General features: G+C 40.6%; 2 protein-coding genes across 4 annotated transcripts; both read right to left on the reverse strand.

Moving 5' to 3' along the window:
- Nucleotides 1–521: 521 nt before the first annotated feature.
- slc25a22a (solute carrier family 25 member 22a) lies at nt 522–17,112 on the reverse strand. Of its 3 annotated transcripts, none has more exons than XM_053319022.1 (11): nt 16,973–17,112; nt 7,689–7,888; nt 7,446–7,571; nt 7,245–7,300; nt 6,889–6,979; nt 6,179–6,233; nt 5,397–5,457; nt 5,011–5,155; nt 4,759–4,913; nt 4,599–4,674; nt 522–4,482 (listed from the first exon to the last, which is right to left on the reverse strand). In XM_053319022.1, the coding sequence occupies exons 2-11, from the start codon at nt 7,706–7,708 to the stop codon at nt 4,329–4,331; spliced, it is 939 nt and encodes a 312-aa protein (XP_053174997.1). In that variant the 5' UTR covers nt 7,709–7,888; nt 16,973–17,112; the 3' UTR covers nt 522–4,328. The 3 variants fall into 3 exon arrangements, with proteins under 3 accessions (XP_053174997.1, XP_053174998.1, XP_053174999.1); XM_053319023.1 differs by lacking the exon at nt 16,973–17,112 and adding an exon at nt 13,648–13,704; XM_053319024.1 differs by lacking the exon at nt 16,973–17,112 and adding an exon at nt 8,026–8,123.
- Nucleotides 17,113–18,814: 1,702 nt separating this feature from the next.
- pidd1 (p53-induced death domain protein 1) lies at nt 18,815–27,042 on the reverse strand. The gene is made up of 15 exons (XM_053319113.1): nt 26,028–27,042; nt 25,366–25,779; nt 25,088–25,240; nt 24,909–24,960; nt 24,589–24,790; nt 24,256–24,405; nt 23,969–24,142; nt 23,726–23,873; nt 23,014–23,149; nt 22,773–22,923; nt 22,490–22,613; nt 22,197–22,312; nt 21,106–21,213; nt 20,598–20,794; nt 18,815–19,384 (listed from the first exon to the last, which is right to left on the reverse strand). Exons 1-15 carry the CDS (start codon nt 26,656–26,658, stop codon nt 19,150–19,152), a joined length of 2,991 nt encoding a protein of 996 aa, XP_053175088.1. The 5' UTR covers nt 26,659–27,042; the 3' UTR covers nt 18,815–19,149.
- Nucleotides 27,043–27,673: the final 631 nt, after the last annotated feature.

The following is a 27,673-nucleotide window of genomic DNA, read 5'->3' on the forward strand; positions in this document are numbered from 1 at the left end:
ATCATGCAAGTTATAACATGCAGAAACACCTCAGTTATCGAGTGGAACCACAAATAACTCAGGCTGTAAAGGCATTTCTGTGTAAGCTGCATCACAGCTGGGAGAGATAGAAACTAGCATGACTGAGAATAAGATAGCTAGATAGAGAGTGAGATCGGAGCAGGTGATTTACTGCCACACCACCCAAGCTTAGCATCACCTGTAGTGTACAGCCCTGCTGACACACTCCTACTACAGCAGGGCTACAGCTCTCCTGCGACCCCACACTGACACCTGGTGGCTCCATGAAGGCAGAAAATCATCACATCGCAACAGCAACAGCCTCAGCTGTTCTTGTGCCCCGAGGAGCCACGATGTCATCCTCCCTCTCTTCAAAACATGGCCCTGCACTGTTTCGGTCTCGCAGCACTATTACAGATAAAAACGGTGGTGTCAGTGCTTTTGTTTTCTGTCAGATGACTACTGAACCAAAACGGGTACAGTGATGAGTGTAAAAAAAACAAAAGTGTAACCCCAGTGAGTTCAGGACAGTCAGTTTATTGAACAGCAAATTGTGACAGGGAACACAATATTTTATTAGTCTTTTTTTCATTGCATTGTAAATAATGTCTCGGACAACTGTGTTATTCACCGCACATTCACAGAGACATTATAGATGGACAGTGGGGTGGGGGTCATTGTTTTAAAGTGCTATAATGCACAGTTCCTCTTGGAGGAAGAGAACAGAGGCCGTGAAGAGAGCTCAGACCCCAGAAGGCCTCTAAAGTCCCCGGTTGCATTATTCATATATTGTCTGATATTGTGATTGACAGGTTGTGTTTTTTTCTAGTGTGTGGCTTCTACTTATTGCATATCAGTGAGCTGGTTCATGAATTTTTCAGTGAATGTGTGAAGCACAAATCTTTAGATTAAAATGTAATAAAGTCTTTACTATAATTATAATACATCTTATAATATCTAAGTTACATTCTTATATTTGATTCATTTATAATATGTAGACGATATACATTTTGTGGATCACTGCTGATAGTGGGTCTCTTATAATGACCTAACGTCTCAGCCCAATGAATCAAGTTTTACAGACATCCAAGTTTCCTGCACGACTAAAATTTCAATCAACATCTCCACTAAAATACATTTCAGACTTCAATCCACGTTTTTCAATGTCAAGATTCACATCCAAGGACTTTGTCTGAGCATAATCAACGTGGCCCATGTGATGTCTTGTGCCTAATAATCCTTTGTGCTTTCTTTGATTGTATACACTCTAACTCATACATTTGGTGTTTTAGAGCTCCTCTGCATTAACCTGCACCCCGGCGATGGTGGCGGGGGGGAGAGGATGGCAGAGGAGTGTGAGGGAAAGAAGGAAAGAGGGGAAGACAGCATGGGACTGACAATCGAAGAGAAAAATACCGCAGTGTCACGCTAACAACTCCACAACAACTACAGCACTAAAGAGTCAGACACACAAACGCATACAGAACCAAATGCACAAGGTCAGTGAAAATTCACAGCTGAGTAAAGCTAAACGAGTTGTACAACATTTTCAAGAATCAACCAAAAACAGGAAAAAAAAAAAACAATCTGAAAACAGGGAAGCAGTGGGGGGGAAAGGGGAGGGAGGAAGGTTTCAAAATTATAACAATAATCTCAACAACACAAAAATAGGCATCGTGATCACAACAACAGCATATGTGAGATGAACTGGCAATAGGAATGTCAATAAAACCACGACGGTAATTCATTTGGACGAGCTCACGCGAGTGGGCGGGTCTGTTGCCGTTCTCCTGTGGCTCAGCTGCTATCTGTCATCATGGCCGGAGGTGCCAGTCGATGTCTAGCAGCTCTGTCGTCCCTCCCTGACCTATGGCTTTCAGTTAAGACATTGATAATGCTGAGATGCGCTAGCACACGACTCAGTTAGTACAGCCTCGGTCATTAGTGCCGCCACTTTTACACTGGAGCTACCTCGTGAAAGAAGCACCGTTCAAAATGACAGATGTTAAATTTAGAGTCTGACGTCCGCAGGTCACTACTGGCCTTGTCCAGTGTTCAAACAATTTCCAGAACTGTTTAAGTAGTGCCAAGGATCATTAACTTAGAGCTAACTACATTTCTATCATCATTAAATGATGCTTCATTTGGTCCAGGTTGATAAAACAGTAGGAAACGGGACAATAGGCCGACCCACAGACTTCACCAGGAGCTCAGGAGAAATGGCACCTCCAAGCAACCATCTAGATCTACTCTAGTGTTCCCCTTTGCATACAGTAAAAAAAAAAAAAACCCTCATCAATATGCTGCATTTAAGTTCCAATGATGCTTGCTGCATTAAAACATGTTCCTTCAGTTGATATGTCCACATCATCATAACATAAAATCACCACAATATGGATTGAGGGGAGGGGAGCTGGAGAGGTAGGTGTGCAAATAAGCCATCATGTACAAAACGAACGATAAATCCTAAAACATAAAGTTCATATTATCTGCATATGTACAATATAGTTAAGGTGGACACTTTGACACAGAAAAAGAACACACACAAATACATAGTGCTATACTGCCTATTGAAAGGAATATAGATAAATAGTTCTCACTCCCACAAAATGATAATACATTTAAAAGTTGCATCGCATATCTACAGTGCAACAGTACAAGTGACGACCTGCTTCGAACAGTGGGAGCAAGGAAGGAATGTGATTGGATAATACACACAAAGTCACCTTGATCTCTGGCAAGATAAGCCAATGGCAGGGCTTCAGTGAGGTGATGCATAAAAAGATATCCAACAGTACTGCTTTTTCTTTTTCTTACGAGCAGCTTAAAGCAAATAGAACCTCAAAAGCAAACAAGCGAGAGATGTTTGGTTAAAAGAAAAAAAATCATAAAACACTGAAAATACATTGGTTTGATTTTCAGATAAAGACCTTTTTTTTTTCCATTAGCTCTTTGGGTCCTGCCGCTGAATTCAAGTTCAGACACATTTCATGAATTTAAATAGAGACTCAACTCTTCTGTAAACTATTATATGTGGATGTAAAGGGGAAATTAACTGTTTCAGCGAAGGTCTTACTGGCTCCACAATGGGCTGACTGTACGTTTGAGGCCTCAGGTTTATGTCTGACCATTTGACGACATAATTACTGAATATCTGCTAATAATCCGGCTTTCTTGTACATTACTTTCAAACCATACAGTGTTCAATGCTTTCAACTGAATCCACAATGAATTAGCAGGGGTAGAATTCATTGTGCTCCTGCTCTGCTCTCTGTGGACTGAAATTTTTAAAGCGTACTGTACTTCTGGCCACAATCAAATCAGTGATGTCACAGCAGGTGTTTTCCATTGTCCGTCAAAGCTGAAAACCCCCCCGCTGTCACATCACTGATTGGGGTGTGGTCAGAAAATACTACCTGCATGAGCTTTTTTATGATTGTGATTAGAGTTTTATGTTTATATGTAGTTTGGTACAAAAAGCCTGAATGTTTTACGCCGTCACTTGAGTCTTATGTGGAGCACAGCTAACTTTCGCACAGTCAAACCATTGTGGTAGCGCTAAATATCAGATGGAACCTGATCTACTTAAAAAGCCAAGGCAATCAAAGTCTGCTCGGAGCTGAATGGCTGAGTTCATTATAACTACTTACAGGAAGGGATGTGGGTTCCCAGGAAAGATCGTAAAGTGTGTGCTGGTCTCACATCAACACATTCCCTGCATCTTTGTCTGAAACAAGTGTGCTATCCTTTTAGACATAAGCTCTGGGGAAAATTGTAAATATAAGTTTTAGTGAATGTGTTTTAAGTTATCTTTTGTGGCTAAGTAAGGTATGTGCATTTAAAGTAGGTAGTTGCCGTTTATAATATTCAATGGACCACTATTGGTCCTTTCAGTCATTCAGAGGCTAATGCGATTTAAAATAATTAGGTACTGTAGCGCTTGCAGAACTGCAGCGACCTGCAGCGGCTGTGCGTCTACTTTGAAATTTCAACAATCATCTTCAAAAATGCAATAACATGTTGTTAAATCGTAAAGCAATATTCCTTCAAAACTTGAGCTGATATTTGTGGCTTAATATCCAGAGAGCTGAGCTGTGCCTGCCTACTGGAATTTGTGTGTGCCACCACAGGCAGCTTGGCAAAACAAAGGCTCCCTCCTAAACTACTTGAACATTCAACACAACAACAAATTTGAAAAACAAAAATGTACTGATTGGTCATGCCCTGACCCAAAATACGATCAAAAACTTCTTTTCAGAATGAGATGAGTCCTCACGTAGATGCGGTGATGCATTATGGGAGGGAAAGGCAGAAAAAGGAGGTGCTTTTTAGTTGTCTTTTTTAGGCAAGAAGCTGAGGATAAATTCACCCACACCCAGGAAGTAGACCACCTGGGCGATGCCGAACAGAGGCGCAATGACCAAGGCTCGACAGTAGGCTCCCTTCAGGAAGGCTGATGGACCCTCATTACGCAAGATTTTCCTGGAGAGCAAAAAAAAAAACAAGAACATCTCATTATATAAACTGAAACAGTAGATGGTGCCAGTAGATATTGTGGCAGACTACACACACTAGCAGTAACGACATAATGAGGTCACCTGATACAGTCAGTCACTCCGTTGTACGTGTCTTCTGTGCTCCCTCGATTCAGGGACTGCAGTCGAGTCTTTATCACTGCAACACACAGAGCTCAGGTGAATACATAACATCAGTGACTATCTGTGAGCTCATTGCAATGCTCACGCTGCCGCTGCTCACCATCGACAGGGTTGACAGCAACAGCCGCTGTGCTCCCTGCAAGGCAGCCTGATAGGAACGACACATAGAAAGGAGCGGGCCCATCTACACCTCGTTTACCCAGGTTATTCAGGTTGGCAAAAAGTGGGAAATAGATGATGGAGAACGGAACATCCCTGTGCAAAGAGAGAAATAAAACAAATGATCACAGCGAGGTTTATTTCAGTTATTTGCTAAAATTACCCACTTAACTATTTTCCAGATGTGTTTTACCTGAGCAACGTGGCACCGAGGCCTTTATATAGCCCAGCGATGCCCTTTTCTCTCAGCAATTCTCTGGTGAGCTGGATGGCTGTTGGAGACTTGGTCTCCACAGTGCCTGCCGCCACCGTCTCTGGCATCAGCTTCCTCTGAGCCGCTGTGGAGCAAAAGCAATATATAAACAGCCAAAATTAAAGCTACATGAAAACCGTAACAAGGATTAAACAATGCTAAGAAGAGTTACATGGGTAGACATTTTGAATTCATAACAGTAAGAAGAAAGCAGGATGAAGCTGTTGTAATCTCCAAAACGACCACATGAGGTCCTTATTTTACCAGTTTATCACCATACACTTCAATATGTGCTGAGCCACCATCTGCATTTTAATTCCTCTTACCAATGCGTCCAGCGTCTTGGAGCTGGATTTTCAACATCTCCATAGGAGTTGTGACAATAACCTACAAGAAAACACAGTACAGGAGTTCATTAGTATAGCCTGTTATATATGTTGACTTTTCCTCTCTGAATAAATGGAATTTGACAGTCAGAGATCAGGATTGATTAGAGTAGACATGAAGATTTGAGTGTGTCAGGCAGAAATGTGTGTCCAGTGTGAATCTACTGGCAGCCATTAGCTAAATGTCAACTCTTGTTTTCCTTTGTAATCCGAGCAGTAGTAACTAGTTAACTGGATTAAGGGTGAGATGGTCATGCTCTCAGCCGCAATCTTAATCCAAAGTCTGCTACACTTAATCTAATCACGTTCCTTGGGCTTGATGCCTTTGGCCTCATTGACAACAGGCATTTCCCTCTGACTCACTCACTCAGTGCACACCGGGAACTCTCACAACCTCTTATCTGATCGCTCAAATGTAGCTGCTGCTGTGTATCATCCGCTAACAGAACAACATTTAAGTCATTAGAAAACCATTCATGAAAATGGAACGGTGCAGGTCACGTTCAGATCACAGATAACAGGGACAAAGTGCCAGCATGTGTCTGCAACTACCAGCTCTCATTTAAATACGGTCGTGGCTAATTCTGGCTGCAAGCGGAGACAAATGAGACAGCGGCCGAGGCCCAGTGGTTCGTACGTGAGCTGACATAAATGATGCTAAAGGTAGCAGTTCCAGATGGAGAACAGGAGGATGCAATTAAGGCAGGACCACACTTACTCACCTGGCATGTACCTGCCCCGCACCCAGCCATCATCTCTTTGACCAAAGTGAGTTTTCTATAAAGGAAAAACAAAAAAAACATAAATAAATTATAACAAGATCAGATTAAAGTATGCAGACCTGCAGTGTGATAGGCAGACATCTTTATTTCTGCAGTCCTCGAAAAGAGTTGTCACCACCTGCCCTGGTGATGCTGATCTTTGTCTTTCATATCAACACGTCAGGCACAAGGGCAGATTAATAATTCACAAGTAGCTCGGCCAGACAAGTCAATCATTCATTCAGCCTGTGCATGTTTGTCACCATAGAGATCTGAGATAGATGCCCCGGAAACATTCTAGTTTATCTAAGCAGACAGCACTCACGGGGGACAGCGGACGCTGGCCTTCAGTAACACTCAGATGACGATTTCTAAAGTTTGACATGTGACATACCATAAGGTGCTAATTTTATTTTGTAACTTGATTGGACTTCTACTGATGAGCCTATAAGTAACTCTGTATCCTCCGGTCAGACAGTTAACAAACCACTGTGAAATACTTGGTGCCCTGGAGAAGATGACAGAACGGTGGAGGATTAACTGGAGCCTTGGTGAGAATGCAGGAGGCTAATGTGTCAGGTTACATGTTAGTAAACACGCCGGTTAATCACAGTGTGAATGAGGGGTGCTGTGTGTTCGTCATTCAGCCTGTCAGCAAATTCATGCCTCACCCATCCTTGGAGAAGTGATGCCTGAAGAAGTCGTTGGCAGCCAATTTGATGGCTTTCTCTGGCGTGACTAGCGTTAAGTTCACTGCCGCTCCTGGGTGGATAAAAAAAGGGACAAAGAGCAAGAAAGAGAGAGGCACAAAGGAGAAGAAGAAAAGGGGGGTGGGGGGTGGGGGGGTGGAGAGAAAGAATGAGGCAACTGTCCATGGAAGTTTTTTTCCAGATAACTGACCATACCAGTCAGACACAGATGCCTTTATTTGATATCTGTAGCTACAAGATGAAAAGTCAGAATCCTAACCTACTGAACAGCTTTGATGCCCTCATTATTATGCATACTTTTAAAGTTTAAAACTTACCTCTGTACATCCCAAAATATCCCTCTGACCGGATGGTCTTAATAAGGCAGTCGGACCTGAGAAACAAAAACAAAAGATGTAGTGTGTTAGTGAAAAGAGTCTGATGACAAGCTGGGCGATGCTACTGATTAGTCAATCATTAGGTTTCTGTGAGTTGGAGACTGTTCATGTGTGACAGTGAAGTACTCAGTTTACACATACATGCTGGTGTAAAGGCGAGATCCATTTTGCTGGTTTTGCAAGCGAGTCTTGGCCAAGTCAATGGGAAACACACAGGTCACTCCAATAAGGCCAGCGATCCCCCCATTGATCAATTTGGCAGGCAAACTGGACGAAGGTGATCATAAGAAAGAGAAAAAAAGAGACAAAACATATGACATAGAAATCTCAAAGTCCTGCTGTAGATGTAAAAAACCATTGTAGTCGGTCCACCTTCAGCCTTACCTGATCTGCTTGTCAGCCATTTATCTCAAGCCCTGGCCGGTCAAAGTGTCAATCTGTCGTTAGCTAGCACCTTGGATGATCCTTCTCTTTTGTTGTTTGTTACAGCAGTGTGTCGTAGTCCGAGTGGGATTATATGTTTTCTGATTATTATTCTTCAGCTCGACTCCTTGCACTTGTTGCGAGTTCAGGTTAGAGAATATCTGGAAGGAAAAAAGGAGAGGAACGTTCACATCAAACTCTTCAATGACAGCATTTCAAAAGTTATAATGAAGCAATGTTGCCTTCACAAATATTACAGCATGGACTTGCTTTAAAAAGATCAAAGGTGTTAAATCACCTGATATAGATTGCAAATACTGCAAACACGAGTTTTACCTCAGAAAAATCCATAATTAGTTTGTTAAAGCTGCATCGGTGAGTCTATAATTGCTTTATCCTCTCAATTATTCAATTAGTCCATAAAAGCCAGTCATAATTTACTGTCACCAAATGGCTTCTTGTAAATTGCATTCATTTAACAGATGCTTTCGCCCAAGGCAATTTTAAAATTAGTGCATTAAAAACCAAAAGCTTGATGTCATCAAAAGACTGAAGTGTGACACTCTCCAAAAAAACGTCTCAAACTGTGTTCAGGAGCCACATCATTTTAAAACAAGCACAAGCGTTTTCATTTTCAGGTTGTGATGAAAGATGAGTAGCGACTACAGTTCTGACTTCATCCCACTGTTGTGAAACCCACAAATGACAAACAAGAACTGACCCCTAAAGGACCCCGAATACACACAGACCTCAGATACAAGTGGGGTGACATCTTAATAGCATTAAGCCAAAATTATTATATTAAAAACTGCCAAGAAACAACAAAACAGATCAACTAGGAAAGCAGTTTGGGGAGATTTTGCAATTCACAACACTGCTTTATGCAAACTGTACAATTACAACTGAGGCCTGTTGAAACAACTCACAAAACACCACAGATGAACACAGAAGAGTGACCTCAACACAGCTTATAGAAACATCTTTAAAAGAGACTTTACTTCATATTATCAACCAACAATCCAAAACCCAAAGATATACAGTTTACTGTAACATGAGACTCAGAAAGGGAGTGGCTCGGGACATTTGGAAAGATAGTGAGAGATTTATCAAGATGCCTGAGACACAATTCAGAGACTGGGATAAAGTTATTTCTGTGTTTATAAGGAATACTCAAAGGTCAAAAGTTAAATTTGAAACATTACAGTTTGAGAAACAAAGAAGTGGTTTGTCATTGCCAAACTTTAGTGAATATTTCCACGAAGCATGGATTATACCAGGGATTTACTGGACTTTAAAGAGAAATGGAAAAGTCTTGAGCGAAATGTGAAAGATTGGGAAATTTAAAGCCTCATTGGAGACAGAGAGGAAGCAAAAGGATTTACTTGAACAGGTCCTGTCGATACTGTCACTCAATTTATGTTAGAACTGCGGTTTAATCGAAAATATAGATTAGAGAGAAAGCACTTAGACTACTTTGATGGAAAGCTCCTGATCAGAAGTTCAAACATTGGACTCCAAAATGGTAAAACAGTAATAAAAGGTAGGAATGTGGTGAGTTTCAAGGCGCAGAAACAAAACTACACATCAAATAATCAGGACAACTTCAGATTTTATCTGCTATTAAGGGACTTTTACAACAGAGGAATAAAACACAATGTGAGTTTAGATGAAGATGGAATAATTAGAACCATAATTGGAGTTTACAATTCAAAGAAATATAGAATATGTACTACTACTAGTAGTGGTGGTAGTAGTAGTAGTAATAGTAGTGGTAGTAGTAGTAATGGTAGTAGTGGTAACAGTAGTAGTAGTATTGGTAGTAGTGGTAACAGTAGCAGTAGCAGTAGTAGTGGTGGTAGTACTACTACTAGTAGTAGTGGTAGTAGTGGTAGTAGTAGTAGTAGTAGTAGTAGTGGTAACAGTAGCAGTCGCAGTAGTAGTGGTAGTAGTACTACTACTACTACTAGCTACTACTACTACTACCACTACTACTGCGACTGCTACTGTTACCACTACTAGTAGTAGTAGTGGTAACAGTAGCAGTAGCAGTGGTAGTGGTAGTGGTAATACTTTAACCTCCCTCTGTCATCTAAAAGATCCATCAGGTGTAAAACAGTGACACAGGAGATGTTGTGAACCTCTGTGTAGAATAATTAGTCAACATGACTGACAGCTTCCTCAGAATAGAGCCGTATCCGTCACTGCAGAGGGATTACAAGCAGTTAAAACAAATCTATCACAACTGGAACATCTGTGCGTCACGCGTGTCCTTGAACACTGATGTTTAATGCATAAGCTCTTTCACTGTGAGACTGGAGTCACATTGCGGACTCTCTAGCCTCTCTCTCTGTGTGCAGAAGCTACATAAAAATTCAAGCAAACAGTTGAAATAGATGCTCGCTATTTTTGGTACAGTGTGCCCTCAGTGTGAAAAAGATGCTTCCAATTTCCCCTTTTTACTCTCTCCACCCCCTCCATCCACCAATCGCAACCTGCCTCTGTGCATGTGTGCAGTCCGCCTCCTCCTCCTTCTCCTCTCTCCTCCTCACCGGCCCTCCCCCATCATTTCCCTCAGTCACGAGTCACGACTCACAAACACTGAAAAAAGCTTTTCCTCACTCAGATCTTTGCTGACTTGCAGGTTTCTTTGTGAAGTGCATGTGCGTTAAGATCTCTCTCCCCCCTGTTTAGCCGCTATAACTAATTCCTGAGATTCTGCACAGCGTGCGTGGGGTGTTTAGTTTTTCCCTGATAGCTGCAGCGCGGTGTGAGTGCAGCTGTGCTCTGCTATGTTTAGTTTGGATGGAGACTTGACTTGAGGCCTTGACTGGTTGCTCCAGAGGTGGAGGGAGGAGGGAGGAGGAGGAGGGAGGGGGGTTCAGAGCAGGTCAGCGAGCCGCCTCTGGTCTCTGCAGGCTCTCGACTCCCTGGAGCATCGCACAGCAAACTTCACCTCCTCCTAAAACACTCATCATTTTCTCACCAGCCCTTTCAGCTAACTGCAAGCCACTTTTGTTTCCCCATTTCCTCTCAGCGACTTCCCCTCGAACACAGACACACACGCTGTTAACTCCACGGTCAGCACTTATACTATAATTTACATTAAGTCTAAGAGGAAAATGTACAGGCTTTGTAAAGACCACTGCAGGCTTACATGAGTCACAGTGACATCTCTCCCTCCTTCTCTACGGCTGCCTGAGGCTTTGCTCGTCCACTCCCGGTTCGTCCACACCACACAGCTGTGTCTGCAGCGGGACGTTTATTTATTTGGACCTACGGGCCGTCATAGCCTGGCTGTGCTGTCCTGTCACCACAATTGAGAGTCTGTGTGTGTGGAAACAACTGGCCTCAGTGACAGCAGCACAGTGGCATCACTCACCCACCAAAAATCTCCAAGGAATTCATTTTTTTCTCATTCTTGTACAGTAACGTAATTATCAACACCATCATGCCTACATAGGGACTTAACGTATGGACGTGACCTTAATCATTCTTTTGACCTCAGTATTGCCACACATTAGCAGCTAAGAGGCTATTCATGTCACATTGGCTAAGCGAGTAGTTGCCTCCATTCCTCACTGTACACATTCTGAGTTATACAAGGTAAATAACTCTGTCCTGGCCCATAATGGCAGTCTGTGTGTAGCGCCCACTCTCCAATCCCAACCCCCCTACTCCCACGAAGTATTTATGTTATCATATTATCATTACATCAGTGGTATAAAATTATCTTTAAATGACAATAATATCATTTATCGCAATTATTACTTTTTTGTATAAGATTTATTTTGGGGCATTTCCTGTCTTTATTTGTAAGTGCAGTAGTAGCTTAGAGGCCAACAGGAAGCAGTGACAGAGAGGGATGACCTGCAGTAAAGGTCCCTTGCCGGATGTGAACCAGGAACACTGTGATTATGTAGCATGCACTTTAACCACATGACTACCCAAGCTCCCCATTGTGATTATTTCAGAGACAATATATAGTCCAATAAAAGTAGTTATAGTGGGATTGGTGTTTTATCTCTCCAGATCTTCACTTAATTTTATAACTAAAATTAATTAAATCATTATAACATTCATTAGGGCTGGGTATCGGTACTTGATACCTTTTAAGGTATCAACTGAAATAAATCAATGCTAAGTAGTATCAAAATGTCTACTGTCAAACGATACCTGCAATCAATCCTTTCTGCACCCAGAGCTAGAAAAAATGACTATTTGTATGGACTTGCTCACAGCCAATCAAAGCAAGCGTTCTTCGATTTAATGTGAAGCATTAATATCTGAACAAAAATTTCACGACAACCCATCAAGTAGTCGTTGAGATATTTCAGTCTGGACCTAAATGGTGACTTAACAAACCAACAGAGTTACGGTTGACTTGACGTGACAGTGAAGACAAAACCGTAGCAAAAAAAACTTCTTTAACAATCTAGCCGACTCCGAGTGATATTAAACATCTAACACACACACAGACACACAGAGGTCATATTTTGAGTTCGTACCTCTGGAGCAGATAAGCCACTGATGAGTAAACAATAGACGAGGTGATTGTGTAACTCACAGAACCTTGAACTAAGTAACAACTTAACCCAGCCTCCCCTTTAAATGAGCCGTTGTTGATTAAAGAGCTACTCAGACCGCCACAGATAACAGCTCAGCTCTGACCCTTGTCCATCAAGACGAAGAATAAAGGTGAAAAGAGCTGCTTCACTGATGAGATTTGTATGATCTCGTCAGTAAAGCAGTAAACAATCTTACAAGTGTTTCACGTTTCCTAAATTGCTGTTTTGTTTAACTTAACAACTAATTTATATTTATGAGTTTATGGAGAAATTTAAAGTGCAATACTGATATAAAACGTTTGTGTAATTCCACAAAGGAGCGGCAGAGGGTGTGTCAGCATGAAGATTTACCAACCATTTATGAATGACAGCATATCGTACATGCAGTGCAGTTACGAACCATAAAACACAAGGACAATAATCATAAATATAATACAAGATTAAGATAAGATTATTTCTGAGACTTCTCCTGAAAGACGAGTCAGTGGACTGTAGCTTCTGAGGTTAATCTATCGATAAATACAATAAATATAACATTTATAATAACTTGTTTTGAATTTGTTTCAATGGGATTAAATAAGATTAAACATCTGCTGTGTGTCTTTAGAAGAATTTACATTTAATATGTTTTCTGTGGAGAATTATTTTAGCATTTGTAGCTACAGTAGTGACGGTTTAAAAAATATGTAAAGGCCTCATGGATAGATTTTGTGGAGGTGTTTTTATAGACACGTATGTCTTTTAAATATTTATTTTATGTCATTTCTTCTTTTCTAACTTCTCCTGGATTTACCTTTCATGCTTTTTTTATTGCTCTCATGAAGTGCACACTTAATCTCTCCCTCTCCCAAACTGTATAAAGTTGATAAATCTGACTGTTTGTTAAATGCTTGCATTACAATCTGCAGTCCAAAAATAAAAACTATTTCAAAAAGGACATTTTAAAGTTTGTTATAAGTGTAGTTATAGATAGAGAAACACATTTTAAATAAGACAGAGTTAGTGCATGTTCTTGCAGAGGTTCACCTGATTAAAAAAGTATTTATATTTTTTTCTTTCTTATAATAGAAAAACGTTTGCATGTTAGAGAAGAATTGACATTACTGGATTAGAGCTGGTATGAAGAAGAGAGACAGAGAAGAGAGACAGAGAAGAAGAAGAAGAAGAAGAAGAAGTGATGTGGTGACTGATAGTCTATTGATCTGCTCTCACAGAAAAGATAAAGTGAGAGAGAGATAAACATAAACCTTGTTAGTAAAGCCTGAAAACCTGAAGACAATTCATCTCAGTGTATTAACTATGTAAAACTCAATGCAAATATCCCATTCATTCAAATCAACCAGAAGAAAATCTACCTCGGCTGCTGCTCTGCTTCCTCGAGTCAAACACAGTGAAGTCCTTGGTGATTTGATGACAGTCAGTTTAGTGAATGATTGGAGGAAGTGAGCAGCGAATGACAAAACACTGTGAGCACTGTGTCAGCAATCAGCTCACGTGACAGCGGCCGGGTAAAGACAAGTAAAAAAGAAATGAAAATCACACCCCTCTTTGTTGTCTTAGAGGAGTGGGCTCTGGTTACCAGTCCATTTGTCTCATATAAACTGGTTTGATTACCACACACTGATTACTCTGAGCCATCTGAGGACTTTTCCACACAAGCTCTCCCAATCCTCTGTCAGATGTCGAGTATTTTTCTCTGAGCTGTGAGAGCGCACAGGTCACATCTAATATACAACTCAATCTGTTCACTGTTACACTCCTTCTGGGGCCATTGTTTTTATAATTAAGTATGAATTATTTAAGTCTACTGCAAAGCTGATAGTACTGTATGACTTTACCTCAACAATTATTCGATTAATCGATTAGATGATTAACAGAAAATTGATTGGCACTGATTTTGCTGCTTTTTGAGCAAAAATGATTAAAATTATCTGCTTGCTTCCAGCTTCCCAAAAGTGAATATTTTATAGTTTTCTGAGTTTCAAACTATGGTCAGACAAAACAACAAATGTTTAATAGCTACAATTGGCTCTGGGAACTTAGAGTGGACATTATTTTACATCTTACTGACATTTTACAATCTTACACTAATCGATTAAGGAAAAAAATCACAATATAAATCAATAATGAAAATAATTGTTAGTTGCAGACCTACTGCCGGCAATTATACCTAAAGGTGTTGAGTTTTAACTCTCTCATCTCTGACTGCTGTACTTCACACTAAACTAGACAGCTGGTATAGTTATGATGTTTTTTTTTCAGTGGTTTATAAGACGCGGTCTATTTTTGGACGCACTGCGGAAACAAGGGATGAATTTTTTTTTGGTGTCACAGATAAATCTGATTACTATTCCCTCTTCCCCACAGCATCAGGATTATAAACCTAATACGTACTCGTGAAAGCCCTCTCGCAATCTTCATTTATAGCCGGTGGGGTGCGAGTTATGATCCGGCCACGGCAATGCACGTCTACTGCAGGTGCAAACAGATTTCATGTTGCGGCCATTAAACCTGCACACAGTTCTTCATTATGTGATCAATCTGCTCTAGATCAGAAACAAAACAAAGAGGGTTTCATGTTGAGTAAAATGTCCACCTCTGTGCTGAGAGGTGGTGTAGGATTTAGCCCCTCCTCTGCTCTGACACCACAGGTATCCCTGGTGGCCCGGTATTTTGAGTCAACTGGGGCTTTTCTCTTGTGGCTCATCTGTTTTGTCTCCCTCTCAGCTTTCCTACAGCATTGATGGGAGAATAATAACACCACTGTGAGCAGACTTCCATTAGAAAGACATTCAAATGCAGCAGTGAAGCATCTGGTTTCAGTTTGCAGATTACAGTGAGGTTTTGGATGGCTTTGAATGAATGTAACTTTCACACAGCTAACATCTTACCTCCAGCACTGCTACACGTCATTTCCATTCTCTGCACACATATACTGCTGACCTTTGGGATTATAGCACACTTTCAGGGAATGCTATAAGCTATATTACCGCATACACATCATGTGAATACTGAAATGAATATTCAACGCAGTATTGTTGTTTTCTACTGAATGAAAGTGAGGTAATGTTACAGGGTTACAGTCCAAAAAGGAGACAACATTTCCATTGGAAAGCGCTGGATGTCACCTCACACCCTACTGTACACTCGAGAATGGCTCACCTCATCAATTATTTCAAGGCTGCGGGAATGTTTTTTTTTATGGTGCCTGGACTCATCGTAATCTAACTGGTATACTGGTGACTGTGAAAAAAAAGTTGCTTCTTTGAAAAGAGTGCATTTTTTAAACGTTTGCGTGTTTGCTTAACATCTTACTTAGCACTTAAATGTTTCCTTTTATGTGTCTGTATGGAGCCAGCAGAGATGTGGGGAGGATAATATATAAAAAAATGGCCTCAAGCAGGCAACCCACACAAGAATTATGACATTTAATCTTACATATACATTAAAGGACGACTTCACAATTTTTCAAGTTGTTCTTAAAACAACAGTCAGGTGACCAAATGAAAATTGAAATAGGTTTTTTTCATACTGACCATTAGAAGATTAATTCGTAATGCATTTACAATGAGGCTAAAATCCACAAGTCTTCTTCTGCACAAAAATGTATTTAAAGGTTCATCTGAAGGTAATATGACACTTCAGCCTCCCAAATTAGTCATACAAAGTAAATCTTACAGTCATTTTAGTGCCAAACTCCCTCTTTCTTGTTGCTATGCATGCACTGAGGAAACACAAAGAGGGAATTTGATGCCAAAAAGACTGTAAATGTGGCAGATATCACCATGATATGATTAACTCAGACTGCTGAAGCCCCATATAGGCATCACATCAACTTTTAAATGCATTTTGGTCCCTCAACACTTTTATTGAAACCACGTTTGAAGGGGGTCTTTTAACATCCAGTATGAACAGGAGGAATGATTACAGTGAGGTAAACCTGATTTGGAAAAAAAAAGTGTGAACCTTCCTTTAAATCTTCCAATTACGCTTCTATGCAGGTGAGTGCCTCCACTTTTTTCCTCTGCCAATGAAACAGGAGGTGGGTACAGTTTAAATGGGTTTACCCTCCACCACCTCCATCCCTGCCCACACGATAATAATTACACCCTCCCTATATACTGAGCGGAAGCCGGCAGAAGGCGGCCGCTGTGCCCCCCCCTCTCAGCTCCGGGGAGGAAGAACATGGTTAGAAAGTCGTGACATTTAAATAATAATAAATCCATTTAAATAATCACACACGTTCTAATCTAACAGTATATAACCAACGTTACCTCCACCTGAGGTCGACTAGCTGGTTTATGTTATGAGCATTATATGACAAGGCACGTTAACGACATCAAGTATAACGGTTATTCAGTCGTGACTCGTAACGTTAAAACATTGGGAATTTAAAACGGTGAGCAGTACAAGGGCCTACCGTTAACCGTTATAAACCTTACATCTTTAGAACGCCCGTTTGATGGAAGAAGAAAAAAACGTCACATAACGGAAAAATATCTGCTGCCTAAAAAAAAAAAAACAAGCTAACGTTTCATGTCTCCATTTTTAGCATTTGTAACGCCGCTTTCACGTTAATTCCCCAGGTGTATTATTATTTTATTACTATTATAGCGGCTCCACGTATTATCTGAAGCCAGATTCACCACATCCCCGGTATAAATATAAATATTTACGTACCACAGAGAGAGCGGCTTCCGTTATCTCCTCCGGTGCGGCTGCAGTGTGAAATCAAAGCATGTATAGTGTCTCCGGCTGACAGACCGACAATAGCTAACCTACCGGTGTTACTAGCACTGAGGAGGTAGAGGAGGTGGGAGTGAAGGCAGGCAGGGAGGAAGGGGGGGGCAGCCTGACTGGTAGGAGTCAGATAAAAAAAAAGGGAAAAGAAGGATAAAAACAGGTCCCCTAGTGGTTTATAGTAGAAGTACTACGGGTAGATGTGTCATTGCAGCAGCAGCAGCAGCAGCGGAGCAGAAAGGTGTAGTGACGGTGGAGAGGTGGGGGAGGGTCTCCAGCGTCATCGTGACGACTCATCTCAACTCGATGACCTTGAACGCAACATGCTGTGCAGCTAGAGGCGAGTTAATGTGTTTGGGGTCCCATAACATAAACAGCATGGACAACTGGTGAAGGATTTATGCCACCAATATTATCATCATTGTATTTTTAAAAAAGGATAAGGATGTATATTTTAAAATTATATATAAAACATGTTCTTTCTTTTTGCTAAGTTTACAGCAAAAAGATAGATAGATCCTGTATATAAACAGTCACCTATTTTTTGACTGTGAAATATCCCCCAAATTTTGGACAGATTACTGTCTGAAGCTGCTGTCTCTACCTTTTAACCCTCATCCTACCAACAAATTTAACATACAAGTATTATCAACTGGGGAGAATAGAAGAATAAAGACTGCAAGTAACAATCATCATGGTAAAATGTATCAGTTATATAATTAATACCAATTACATAACTGGCTGTAGGGCTGCAACTTATGTATCAAAAAAAGGTTATTATTTTAGCAGTTAATTATTATTTTGCATATTGTATTAAATGAAACATAAAAAAACTCTTCTATAATAGCAAACTGCAAACTAATTGATAAAGTCATATAAAATAAAGGCTATCTATCTAAAATGGGAATGATAAAGATAAAGCACCTGTCGGATATGACAAAAAGTACACCTCTGTGGTCTGCAGGTACCAGTCGGATTAGAGTTGTAGAATTAATTTTTTTTAAATTATGCTAATACATATTTCCATCATTTAGATTTGATCTGTATGTGCTGCTTTTGTTTAACTGGATGTTTGTATTATCCTTTTGTTAATAAAAAAAAAAACTAAATAGAAAATAGAAAAGTAGCCACAAATAAAATATTGCGGATGAAGGGCGAGTATGCAGCAGAAAGGTAAAATAAATAGCTGATACACATTTCTTTATGTCACAGTTTTACTAAAAATAATAGAAATTCATACATTTAAAAAAAAGTCTTGTTTTCTATGTCACTGAAATTGTGCAGCAGCTGAACCAGTTGGCTTGGTGACCAAAAGGCACACAAGGTAGAAATTTAATCAAGCATAAAAACGGCCTCCTGTTGCACTTTCTGTACGTCATTCGGACATCTGAGACAAACCCACAGCTGGCACTGTTTGCTCTGCCTCTCGACTGTCCTGAACAGGTAACAGTGAAATATTTAGAACAAAGCCCATTTATAACAAAAAAAGGCACAATACATGGATAGTTACGAATGATGAAAATAAAGATAATTGTGCTACATATCAAAAATATGATATTGAGTCAATTATGAGTCACAGCATCAAAGATTTGACTTACTGATTCAAAATTATGAGCTACTTCTGATTTAGTATCTCACATTTACTTAGTAAGTCAAAATATTGACTCAGTATTTTGACTTAAATATCAACATTTTGACTTAGCATGTCAAAATTGCAACTTAGCTCCTTACATTTTTGACTTAAACTACCCTCTGTAGTGTCTGATTTTGATTTTCTTAGGGTTTGTTTAGAGAGTTTTTTTTGGTGGAAATGGGTTTCTATAGGATTACTTCCCATATGGAGACCGTTTTTTTTAAAGTGGAAAGTAGAGAAATAAATATAAAAAAGGCAGATGCCATTAGCCTCAAGTAGTTTGTTCATTTTACCCGTTCTTCTGCGGGTTCTGTGATAAGGTGCCACCAGCTGGTAACTGGTCATCATGATTGTGGAAAAAAAACAACACATTTTTGTACTCCAGGACACCGGACAGAGACAGCAGGAGGAGGTGATGGGGTACACTTTAAACAAACAGGTTACTCAAGTGTAAGTCAGCCATCTGCACCCAGCATGAGCTTATCTACTGCTGTGTATCACTGAGGGAGGGGCTCTCTGCTTCCAGTCCCACTCTTCTCAGTGACTCTGTGTACTTTCTCCTTCCTAAATTGACAATGTCCTCGATTTCTTCTGCCAGGTCTCTCCTGCCGCTCTCGACCATGGCGGCCATCAGCCTCGACACGGCTCCAGGACCTGCGTTCCTCTGTCCCTTGGCCCAGTGGAACAGCATGTCCAGCACCAGTGCTCCCAGATTGTCCCTGGTCACAGAAAAGACATTTTACATCATGTTACTGGCTGCACTGAGCCACCAAGTGCTGGTAAAATAACTGAGGTAGAGTATCAACATTCCTCACATCACCACAGGATTATATTCTCTTATTCATTTTCATTGCAATAAGCAGCTATGACCATCAGCAGGAGCATGTTTTTCTGTGACAGTCACACATTAGCAGCAACTTATGAAAAGTACTGTATGATTTAGCTCCACTGTAGAAACACACTGTAAAATATTCCACAACCATGTGGAGGATAAACCATGTATTGCATGTAGATCTTTTGTGTATGAAATCTCAGAAATTCAGTCTATTTATAACCTGTTTACACAGGCAAATATTTATTGAGGGCAATCCTACAATATACACATCATTATAAATGCATGCATGATGTGTACTTTGTGCATTCCTACATCACGATCTTCAGCACAAAACTGTCTACACAACATGCACGGGCTGTCCGCCCCCAGGATACGTCACGGGCGGTTTTCTGAACATGAGGAGCAGGGGGAAGGGCCAGATGAGCATCAGTCAGTGTGTAATCTCCTGCAGTATCCCAGATGGCTTAGCAATGGCTGACAGTGCAGATTAAAACAATCAAATTTCTCTTCTATTGGTCTCCCACTGTGGTCTTCGTTCAGTCACATTACATCTCACTCCATCTTGTCCCCTTAGAGGCTTCGACTGTGCTAACACATGTACGCACGCACTGATGACATCATTCGCCCACCAGAGAAGCTTTGAACTGAAAATTTACATTTTCATCTTCATCTTTTTAGCAGGATTATACATTTTATTCCATTTTGAACTAAAATCTGAATTAAGGCGGGCAGGTTTCGGTAGTGATGAGATTCTATATTAGGTTTATTTTTTATTGTTGCATCATTTTGAAGCTCTATTTTCCTATGAATGTATACTTAACCACTTAAACTCTTTTGACACATGTTTTGATCAAATGAACTGATCAAATATTAAACTTTATAAAGAAACTAAATATATCAGAAGTTACAAGGAAACATGTATTTTTTAATGATGCTTTTTTTTTTTACATTTATAGTATCAAACTTTGGCAGTGTTGGTGCCTTCTCTTGGCTTTAAAAACATGTGTACTGAATATAGATCATGAGCATGTTAAAAAAATATCACAACCTGTGTTATAATAGTATTATTGGATTCAGTTCAGACATGTTTGTCATACCTGTGCTTGTACTGAATGCGGTCCAACTCTGTGTAGCTCAAGCCAAGATTGATGCCAATGACGCGCCAGTCCTGTCCAATCTGCAGAGAGATGGACAGCATGTTGGCTTCGGTCAGGTAGCCGCTCTCAGGGTCACCCAGGTTCAGAGGAGGGTACTCCACCTCCTCCATGATGTAATTATTCTCTGAGTTTAGAGCCTATGTGAAAAGCAAGAGATGAGGTCACATATGTGGTGTTTCCAACAGATTTGGATGGTAATTTTAGCAGAGCACCAGGAAGTAGTGTGCACATAAAGTTGTTTATGTTAGTTAATAAGTATCTAGTAGTCTATTTCTATTTCCAACCAATATACAGGTATTCTAATATTATAACAATACCGTGCAATAGTTTATGACAAAACAGTTTCCTACTCATTCATAAATGATCCACAAATGTGTAAATATATATCTATATATAGACATGTATATGAGAAAACACAATATTTATCTTCAACGTCTCTTCAACTGACAGGAAGTCTCAGTGGTAAAGTTGCCAGCCACTGGTTGTCGTGTCCTTTCCTCTTTCTCGCCACTTCCTCTGGCAGATCGCTGGGAATCTCCCCTCTATAAAAAGATACCTGTAACAGAGGTGCAGAGCTTATTCTCAACAGGGATGAAACCACAAAAATACCAACTGCATTTTGAACTGGCACCTAGTAGGGCAGCCATGGTGAACAGGTAATTTTTATAATATACCATGAGGGATCACAAAGATAGAAACATTCATAGATTATACGATGCAATACAATAAATACTACTAAATAATAACTACCTTACATAAAATGTTCAGGATTGCTTTTTAGAAACAAACACTTTTAATTGTTTTAGACTGTGTTTTTTCTCCAAATGTATTACATATATGGACAAACTAAACAAAATGAGCACAAAACCCCCCCATGAAACCCAAGAACACAGTTGAAATTGACCATAGAGTCACTTTCAATTAGAAATTGGATGGTCTTTATTACAGGATTGGTTTGGAAAGCACTGGAATGTATAGTAATACTTTCTATAATGCCCATGCATTACAAACATACTTGTAAGGCATTATAATCTGCTTATAGTATATACTTATCTGCTTAATCTGCGTATAAATACACTCATAAATAATCATAATGACCTATAACAATAAGCATAACACAATAATGAATTATAAGATCAAGTATCATAATACTTCATAAATGCTGGTTGCTTGCTGCCATTTCTTTTTTCAAGGATCATAGTGTTATTATAATTCTCATACTTATAAAACATTACAATCATTTTAAATTCCTCTTGAATTCATACTTGAACATTTCATATATGTATAAGTAAGTATGGCAATAATGCAGTATAATCATGGGCAAGGGTGTAAACTGTACTGTATGTAGATAGCTGATATGTACACTCTGCTCAAATATTGTTTGTTAAAATATACTGTAGCTGAGGTCATGTTGCCCTTGCACCATATGTGCTGGTATGTACTGCAGAAATGTTAGATGCACAGTGTGTGGACAGACAAAATGGAAGAAGTAAACAATTTCAGCCTGTGTGCTTTGTCTGTTGATTATAACATCCTTACTTGTCCCCTCACAGGCCCCTTCTGTCCCTGAGCTGGTGAGATGTACACTTCCTTAAGATTTTTCAGGCTGGAGTAAAACTCAAACCGTAGCCTTCCTCCCACACAGTCTGGTCTGTCTGTAAAAAAAACAAAACAAGAAAATATCTCTTTTAGACTTGATACATAAAGCCATCTGTTGAATATATCTTCACATAAGGTGATTATTACACAACAGCACATCACAAGACCTTGGAAGGAAAAGGAGCAGGGAAAGAGTGTTTATTTAAGATAGAGCGTCGAAGAGGACTTCAGACCTGCGCTGATATCTAAGCCCCTCTCGAAGCCAGCGAAGAACTGCTCTCCTTCAAGCAGGTCACACACGTCTGAAGGCTGAGGTCCTTCGTATTGCTCTGCCAGAGACTGCACTCTGTCGTCCACCTGAGAGGGAACCATCACAATCACCATTTAGCTTTAATGAATGTTAGAAATGTCATTCATGACTTAAATCATTTTGACTCAAACAAGCCACGGACAGGAAAAGATAGCCGACATACACAGACTGTCTTTGGTTAGTGCACAGAGAGAAGAATTACAAACCTTGGTAGAGGGTAAACACTGTAGGAGGACTTGTGAAGGATCAGCTTTCCGCTGGAGGACGAAGAACTGGACTTTAAACTGTTTTAGCTTTTGATACACCTTTCTAACCACCCCACTAACACAGGTCTTAGTGGTGTACCACAGCCAGTACCTGTGACAGTGTGGAAAACACAAAGCTGTGATACTACAGTCAGTGTATAATACATATTATACATCATAAGAGTATATTATAGAAACTTACCAGGAGAAATGTGTGATGTAGAAAACAGCATACACATGAGTGAAATAGAGAGACACTTGGGATGTGATGTCAGTCCAGGTTTGGCCAGCAGGGTCTCCATGTAGCAGATGCAAACAGGACTTATCAACTGTGTGACCTAAATAAACACCAGACATGCTAATAAATGAGGGCAGCAACAGATAACGATTTTCATTATTAATTAATGTGCTGATTTGTTTCACTATTAATCAATCACTTGGTCTACAAGAAATTTCATCAAAAAATGTTAAACGTGCCCATTTCAATTTCCTCATCTAGTCTTGCCAAATCAGCAATTTGGCAAGACATTAAATTTAATGTTAAGACTGGTCAGTAAAAATCTCAAATTTAACAAACTAAAATCATCAAATGAGTGTTTGTTGTTTTTTTTACAAGATTTGTTTTGGGCTTTTTTGCCTTTATTTATACAGTAACTGGCAGAGAGGCCGACAGGAAATAAGGAGAGAGAGAGAAGAGAATGACCTGCAGCATAGGCCCCTGGCTGGATTCGAACCAGGGACGCTGCAATTAGATGTGCTCTAACCACTCAATGTTTGAGAAGAAGATCCAGTATCAGTCAAGCTCTAATAAAAATAGCTGCCAATTAATTTTCTATCAACCGATTAATCAACTAATAGTGGCAGCTCTATAATACCTGCTAATAAATTCTGTTATACACATGTGCATATTGTACCTGTGACTCCAGCTGGCAGAGGGACCTGAACTTTGATGGGCTGCAAGAACTGTAAGCTGGGAGTTTGGGAAAGGCAGAGGAGAGGGCTGACACTGGCCTGAGGATCCCCAACCAGTGCCTGCACTTCTGACGTAGACACCTGCAGCACCTACAGAGAGAGAGACATCCCACAGCCTTATGGACCACCGCTACTACATTGACAACACTAATATAACACACTGTGCCACATACTGTTGTGCCTACCTGTAAAGTTATAGCGCGGGTCTCAACGGTGGAGTCTGGAGGGAAGTGAAGCTTGATTCCAGGATCAGAGCTGGAAACCAACAAGGCTCCAGCTGGTGTAACGGAGCAAATGTCCTTCACTGGACGGGACACTGCCATAAACCAGGAGAACTGGTTCACTGAGCAGCAGGCCAGCTACAGGCACACCAAGGTGATTTTTTTTTTCAGCATACAACCAAATAAAAAAATAAAACATTTAACTACAACTGTAATCATATTCTTTTGAAGAGGAAGGTTTTATGCTTTACCCTGGCTGGACGTCCCCCAGGGTGACTGCTGTGATTTTCACTTCCTGTCCTCAGTACAGTGGACAGAGTGCTCCACGACTGTCCATCAAACTTCCGAACAACCACCTCTCTTCTTTTTGTCCGATGGTACGGCACACACACCTCCACTGGCTGCAAAACAATAATGATAATAAGACAATCATAAGATGGGACAAGAATAACCTATGATTAACAAAATATGCAACATTCATGACATTGTTTCTTTTAATTACAATTTTCACAATAATGATTTAAAAGAAATTAGGTGTTTATTTTAAACAGATGTTGTAAATAGGCAAATTACATTCAATGCACCTTCAGAAATGTAATCCCATGGGGACGCAGCTCCAGCGGACGACTCAGTAGGATATCATGCTCCTCGAGCCACACCCACTTCCTTTCTGGCCTTCTCTCAACCCACTCTAGCCTCGTCCTTCTCACCAGACACCCCGGAGGGAACAGTAGCTCAGCCCCCCCTGGGATAAACACATGACACCCAGCAGACGACACACAGAAACTAAGGAGAAGGAGAATGACATCTTTATTCTTAACTGAGTCAGAAATGCCATAAATGACAAAAGAATACTGCAAAGATTTTAAAAAAAAACATTCCCACAATGAGACTGATACTGTACCTGTGCTCAGTAAATCCCAGATGCAGCTCTGGAATATTTGTTTCTGTTTGATCTGGTAAGAAAATAGTTATGTGATTAGAGGGGATATGATAACAGCATGTAAATACTGCATCTGATGACAATACAGTCAAATGATTTCAGCACTAATCAATTTGAGGCCCCCTTTTTCCCTTGCTTACCAGATGGAGGAGGGAGAGGAGGAGGGGTTGGGGGTCGTCCCAAAGGATTGTCACGCACTTCTATTCTCAGCAGAGGCAGTTTGTTCAGACAATGTGGGATCATGCGTAGGTCATTGCTGTAGATGACAAGCTCCCTGAGTGAGAGAAGAGAGCCTGCAACAAAGAAGAAATATTTATACTTTTCAAAAAAATGTATTGCTGAATTCATGAATTCCTCTTAAATCTGACAAAGTGTGGACATACTTCACAGGCACACCCACTCACCCTTATACCCTTACCCATGGTCTCTGGTAGCTGCTTCAGCTTGTTGTGGGACAGTTCCAGCTTAACGAGCTCTCCCAGATCACCAATTTCATCAGGTAGTTCCTGGAGATGGTTATATGAAACATCCAGTGTCTGTAGTGCTTTCAGCTGACCCAGGTTCGGGGGAAGTGAGACCAGCTGGTTCCCCAGTAGGGAGAGGTAGGTGAGGGTGGACAGCTGGTCTATATCAGAGGGCAAAGCTGAGAGGTGGTTGTGGCAGAGGAGCAAGGAGGACAGAGCAGGCAGTCTGAGGAGGCAGGGTGGCAGACAGGACAGCTGGTTGAAAGAGAGATCCAGGTGCACCAAAAGAGAAAGGGATGAAACGGATGCGGGCAAAGTGGTGAGGAGGCCAGGCAGGGGGTCACCTTGCGAATCGTAAAAACAGTGTCCTTAAAATGAAAAAAAAAAGACACAGTTAGGAGCAGAAATGGAGGCGTAAAAGAACAGAGACAACAAAGAGTAACACTTAGATAATAATGTATTAACACAGTATTTTCTGTCTTTTGTACACTAACGTTTTGTCGTGATTAAGAACAAAAAGAAAAAGTGAACTAAGCCTTTGACTAATATGCAGCTGATACCACATTAAATAGCACAGAAAAGTGTCAAAAACACTAAACAGGTATATGGGCAGTACCTCTAATAGCCACTGAGCTCAGCTGTGTCATATGGGGTAGGACATCCAGTGCAGCATCCAGCGCCGGTTTATCCTCAGAGCCCAGTCTCAGGTACTGGAGGGCCTTCAGCTGGTCTGGGACGGACCTCCAGAGCAGAGGCAGTGCAGCTGCTCCCCCCGGGTACACATCCAGGGTCAGCCTGGTGTCAGTCAACACAGCTGAGAGCTCCACAGAAGGAGGCAGGGGTGGAGTCAGAGACAAGGAGGAGGAAGACGAGGATGATGAAAAATTGGCATGATGGTGGGTGGAGGAGTATGAAGAGGAGAGGCTTGATATGGAAGGAGCACAGGTGTCCATGAAGCTGAATGGAGACACAGAAGGAGCATCTCTCTCCGGCTCCACCACCTCCCCTCCGCCTCTTGATATATGTGGTCCAGTCTTTCTCTCTGACTCCTCCTGGTCCTGGTGCATAAGTCCTTTCCAGAGCCTAAGAGCCAAAACGTCAATAGAAAGGTCTGGTCCTCCATCTCTGGATACGGTTTCTAATGGGTTACATGCAGGTGTCACTTCCACCCCTTCATCCTCCGACCCGCCTGCCTGGTCTCTATCCTCTTCATCAGCAGCTGCCCCTTCCTCGCTGCTTCTCTCCATCCTAACCACAGTTTAGACAGCAACCAGGAGGTTTTTCCTTCTGCATGATGTGTACGTACGCAGAACACGTTTGGACATGTTCACAGAGATAAAAAACTGTCACGAGAAGCGATGAAGAACATGTTGTTAGTCATGTTTACTTTGCATGTTTGTAGTTGGTGTAACGAAGAAGCTAACTTAGTGGCTAAACAGCGTCACCATCTTCACGTTAATGTTAGCTAAAATTACACATCTGATGACCCTTACAGCGACGTTAGTGACCTTTAATCGTCCGTTACTAATGTTACTTCACGAGCTAAAGAAACGTTAATATCTAAATAGTGTGTAAAGTTAACTTGTTTCTCCAGTCTGCTCTGTCTTCTTCTCGCTTCCCTTCCTTACTTCCTCAAATCGTGATAGTTTTGAAAGAAAATGCTTTGCGTCACAGTGTCTCGTTCGTTTGGTTGCACAGCGGCTACCGGCAGAGAGCGGGTGGAGTCTAAACGTCTTCTTCGTCTCAGAAGAAGAGAGCCCCGCCTCTTCGGTTGTTACTGTGAACCAAACCGTGCGCCCCCAGTGCAGGCGGCGCCAAAGTTTCAACTGAGGGCGGTCTGTTGTGTCAACGTGCGCGCTCTCGATGTGAGGACGTACTCGGCCACCGGGCGGCGCTGTAAAGCGTAAAGCTCGCTTTTCTTTCTTTCTTTCTTTCTTTCTTTCTTTCTTTCTTTCTTTCTTTCTTTCTTTCTTTCTTTCTAAATAAATAAATAAATAAATAAATAAATAAATAGGAATAACAAAAATGAAATAAATTATTTAAAAATACATAAATAATTTGTGCAGTAATTAAAGTAATTCAAATCACATAGCTAAAAGAACATGTCAACAGTGTAATCCAATTTTTTAAATTACTTTTTCAATATAATAAAAATCTGTCTTTTTATTTATGTATGTATTTATTAGTAAGAATGACAAAAAGTTTTCTTAATGCATTGTAAATAAACACAGTAAAAGTCTACATTTATCCTGACAACACACC

Source organism: Scomber japonicus, chromosome 5 (assembly GCF_027409825.1).
Source record: "Scomber japonicus isolate fScoJap1 chromosome 5, fScoJap1.pri, whole genome shotgun sequence".
NCBI lineage: Eukaryota > Metazoa > Chordata > Actinopteri > Scombriformes > Scombridae > Scomber > Scomber japonicus.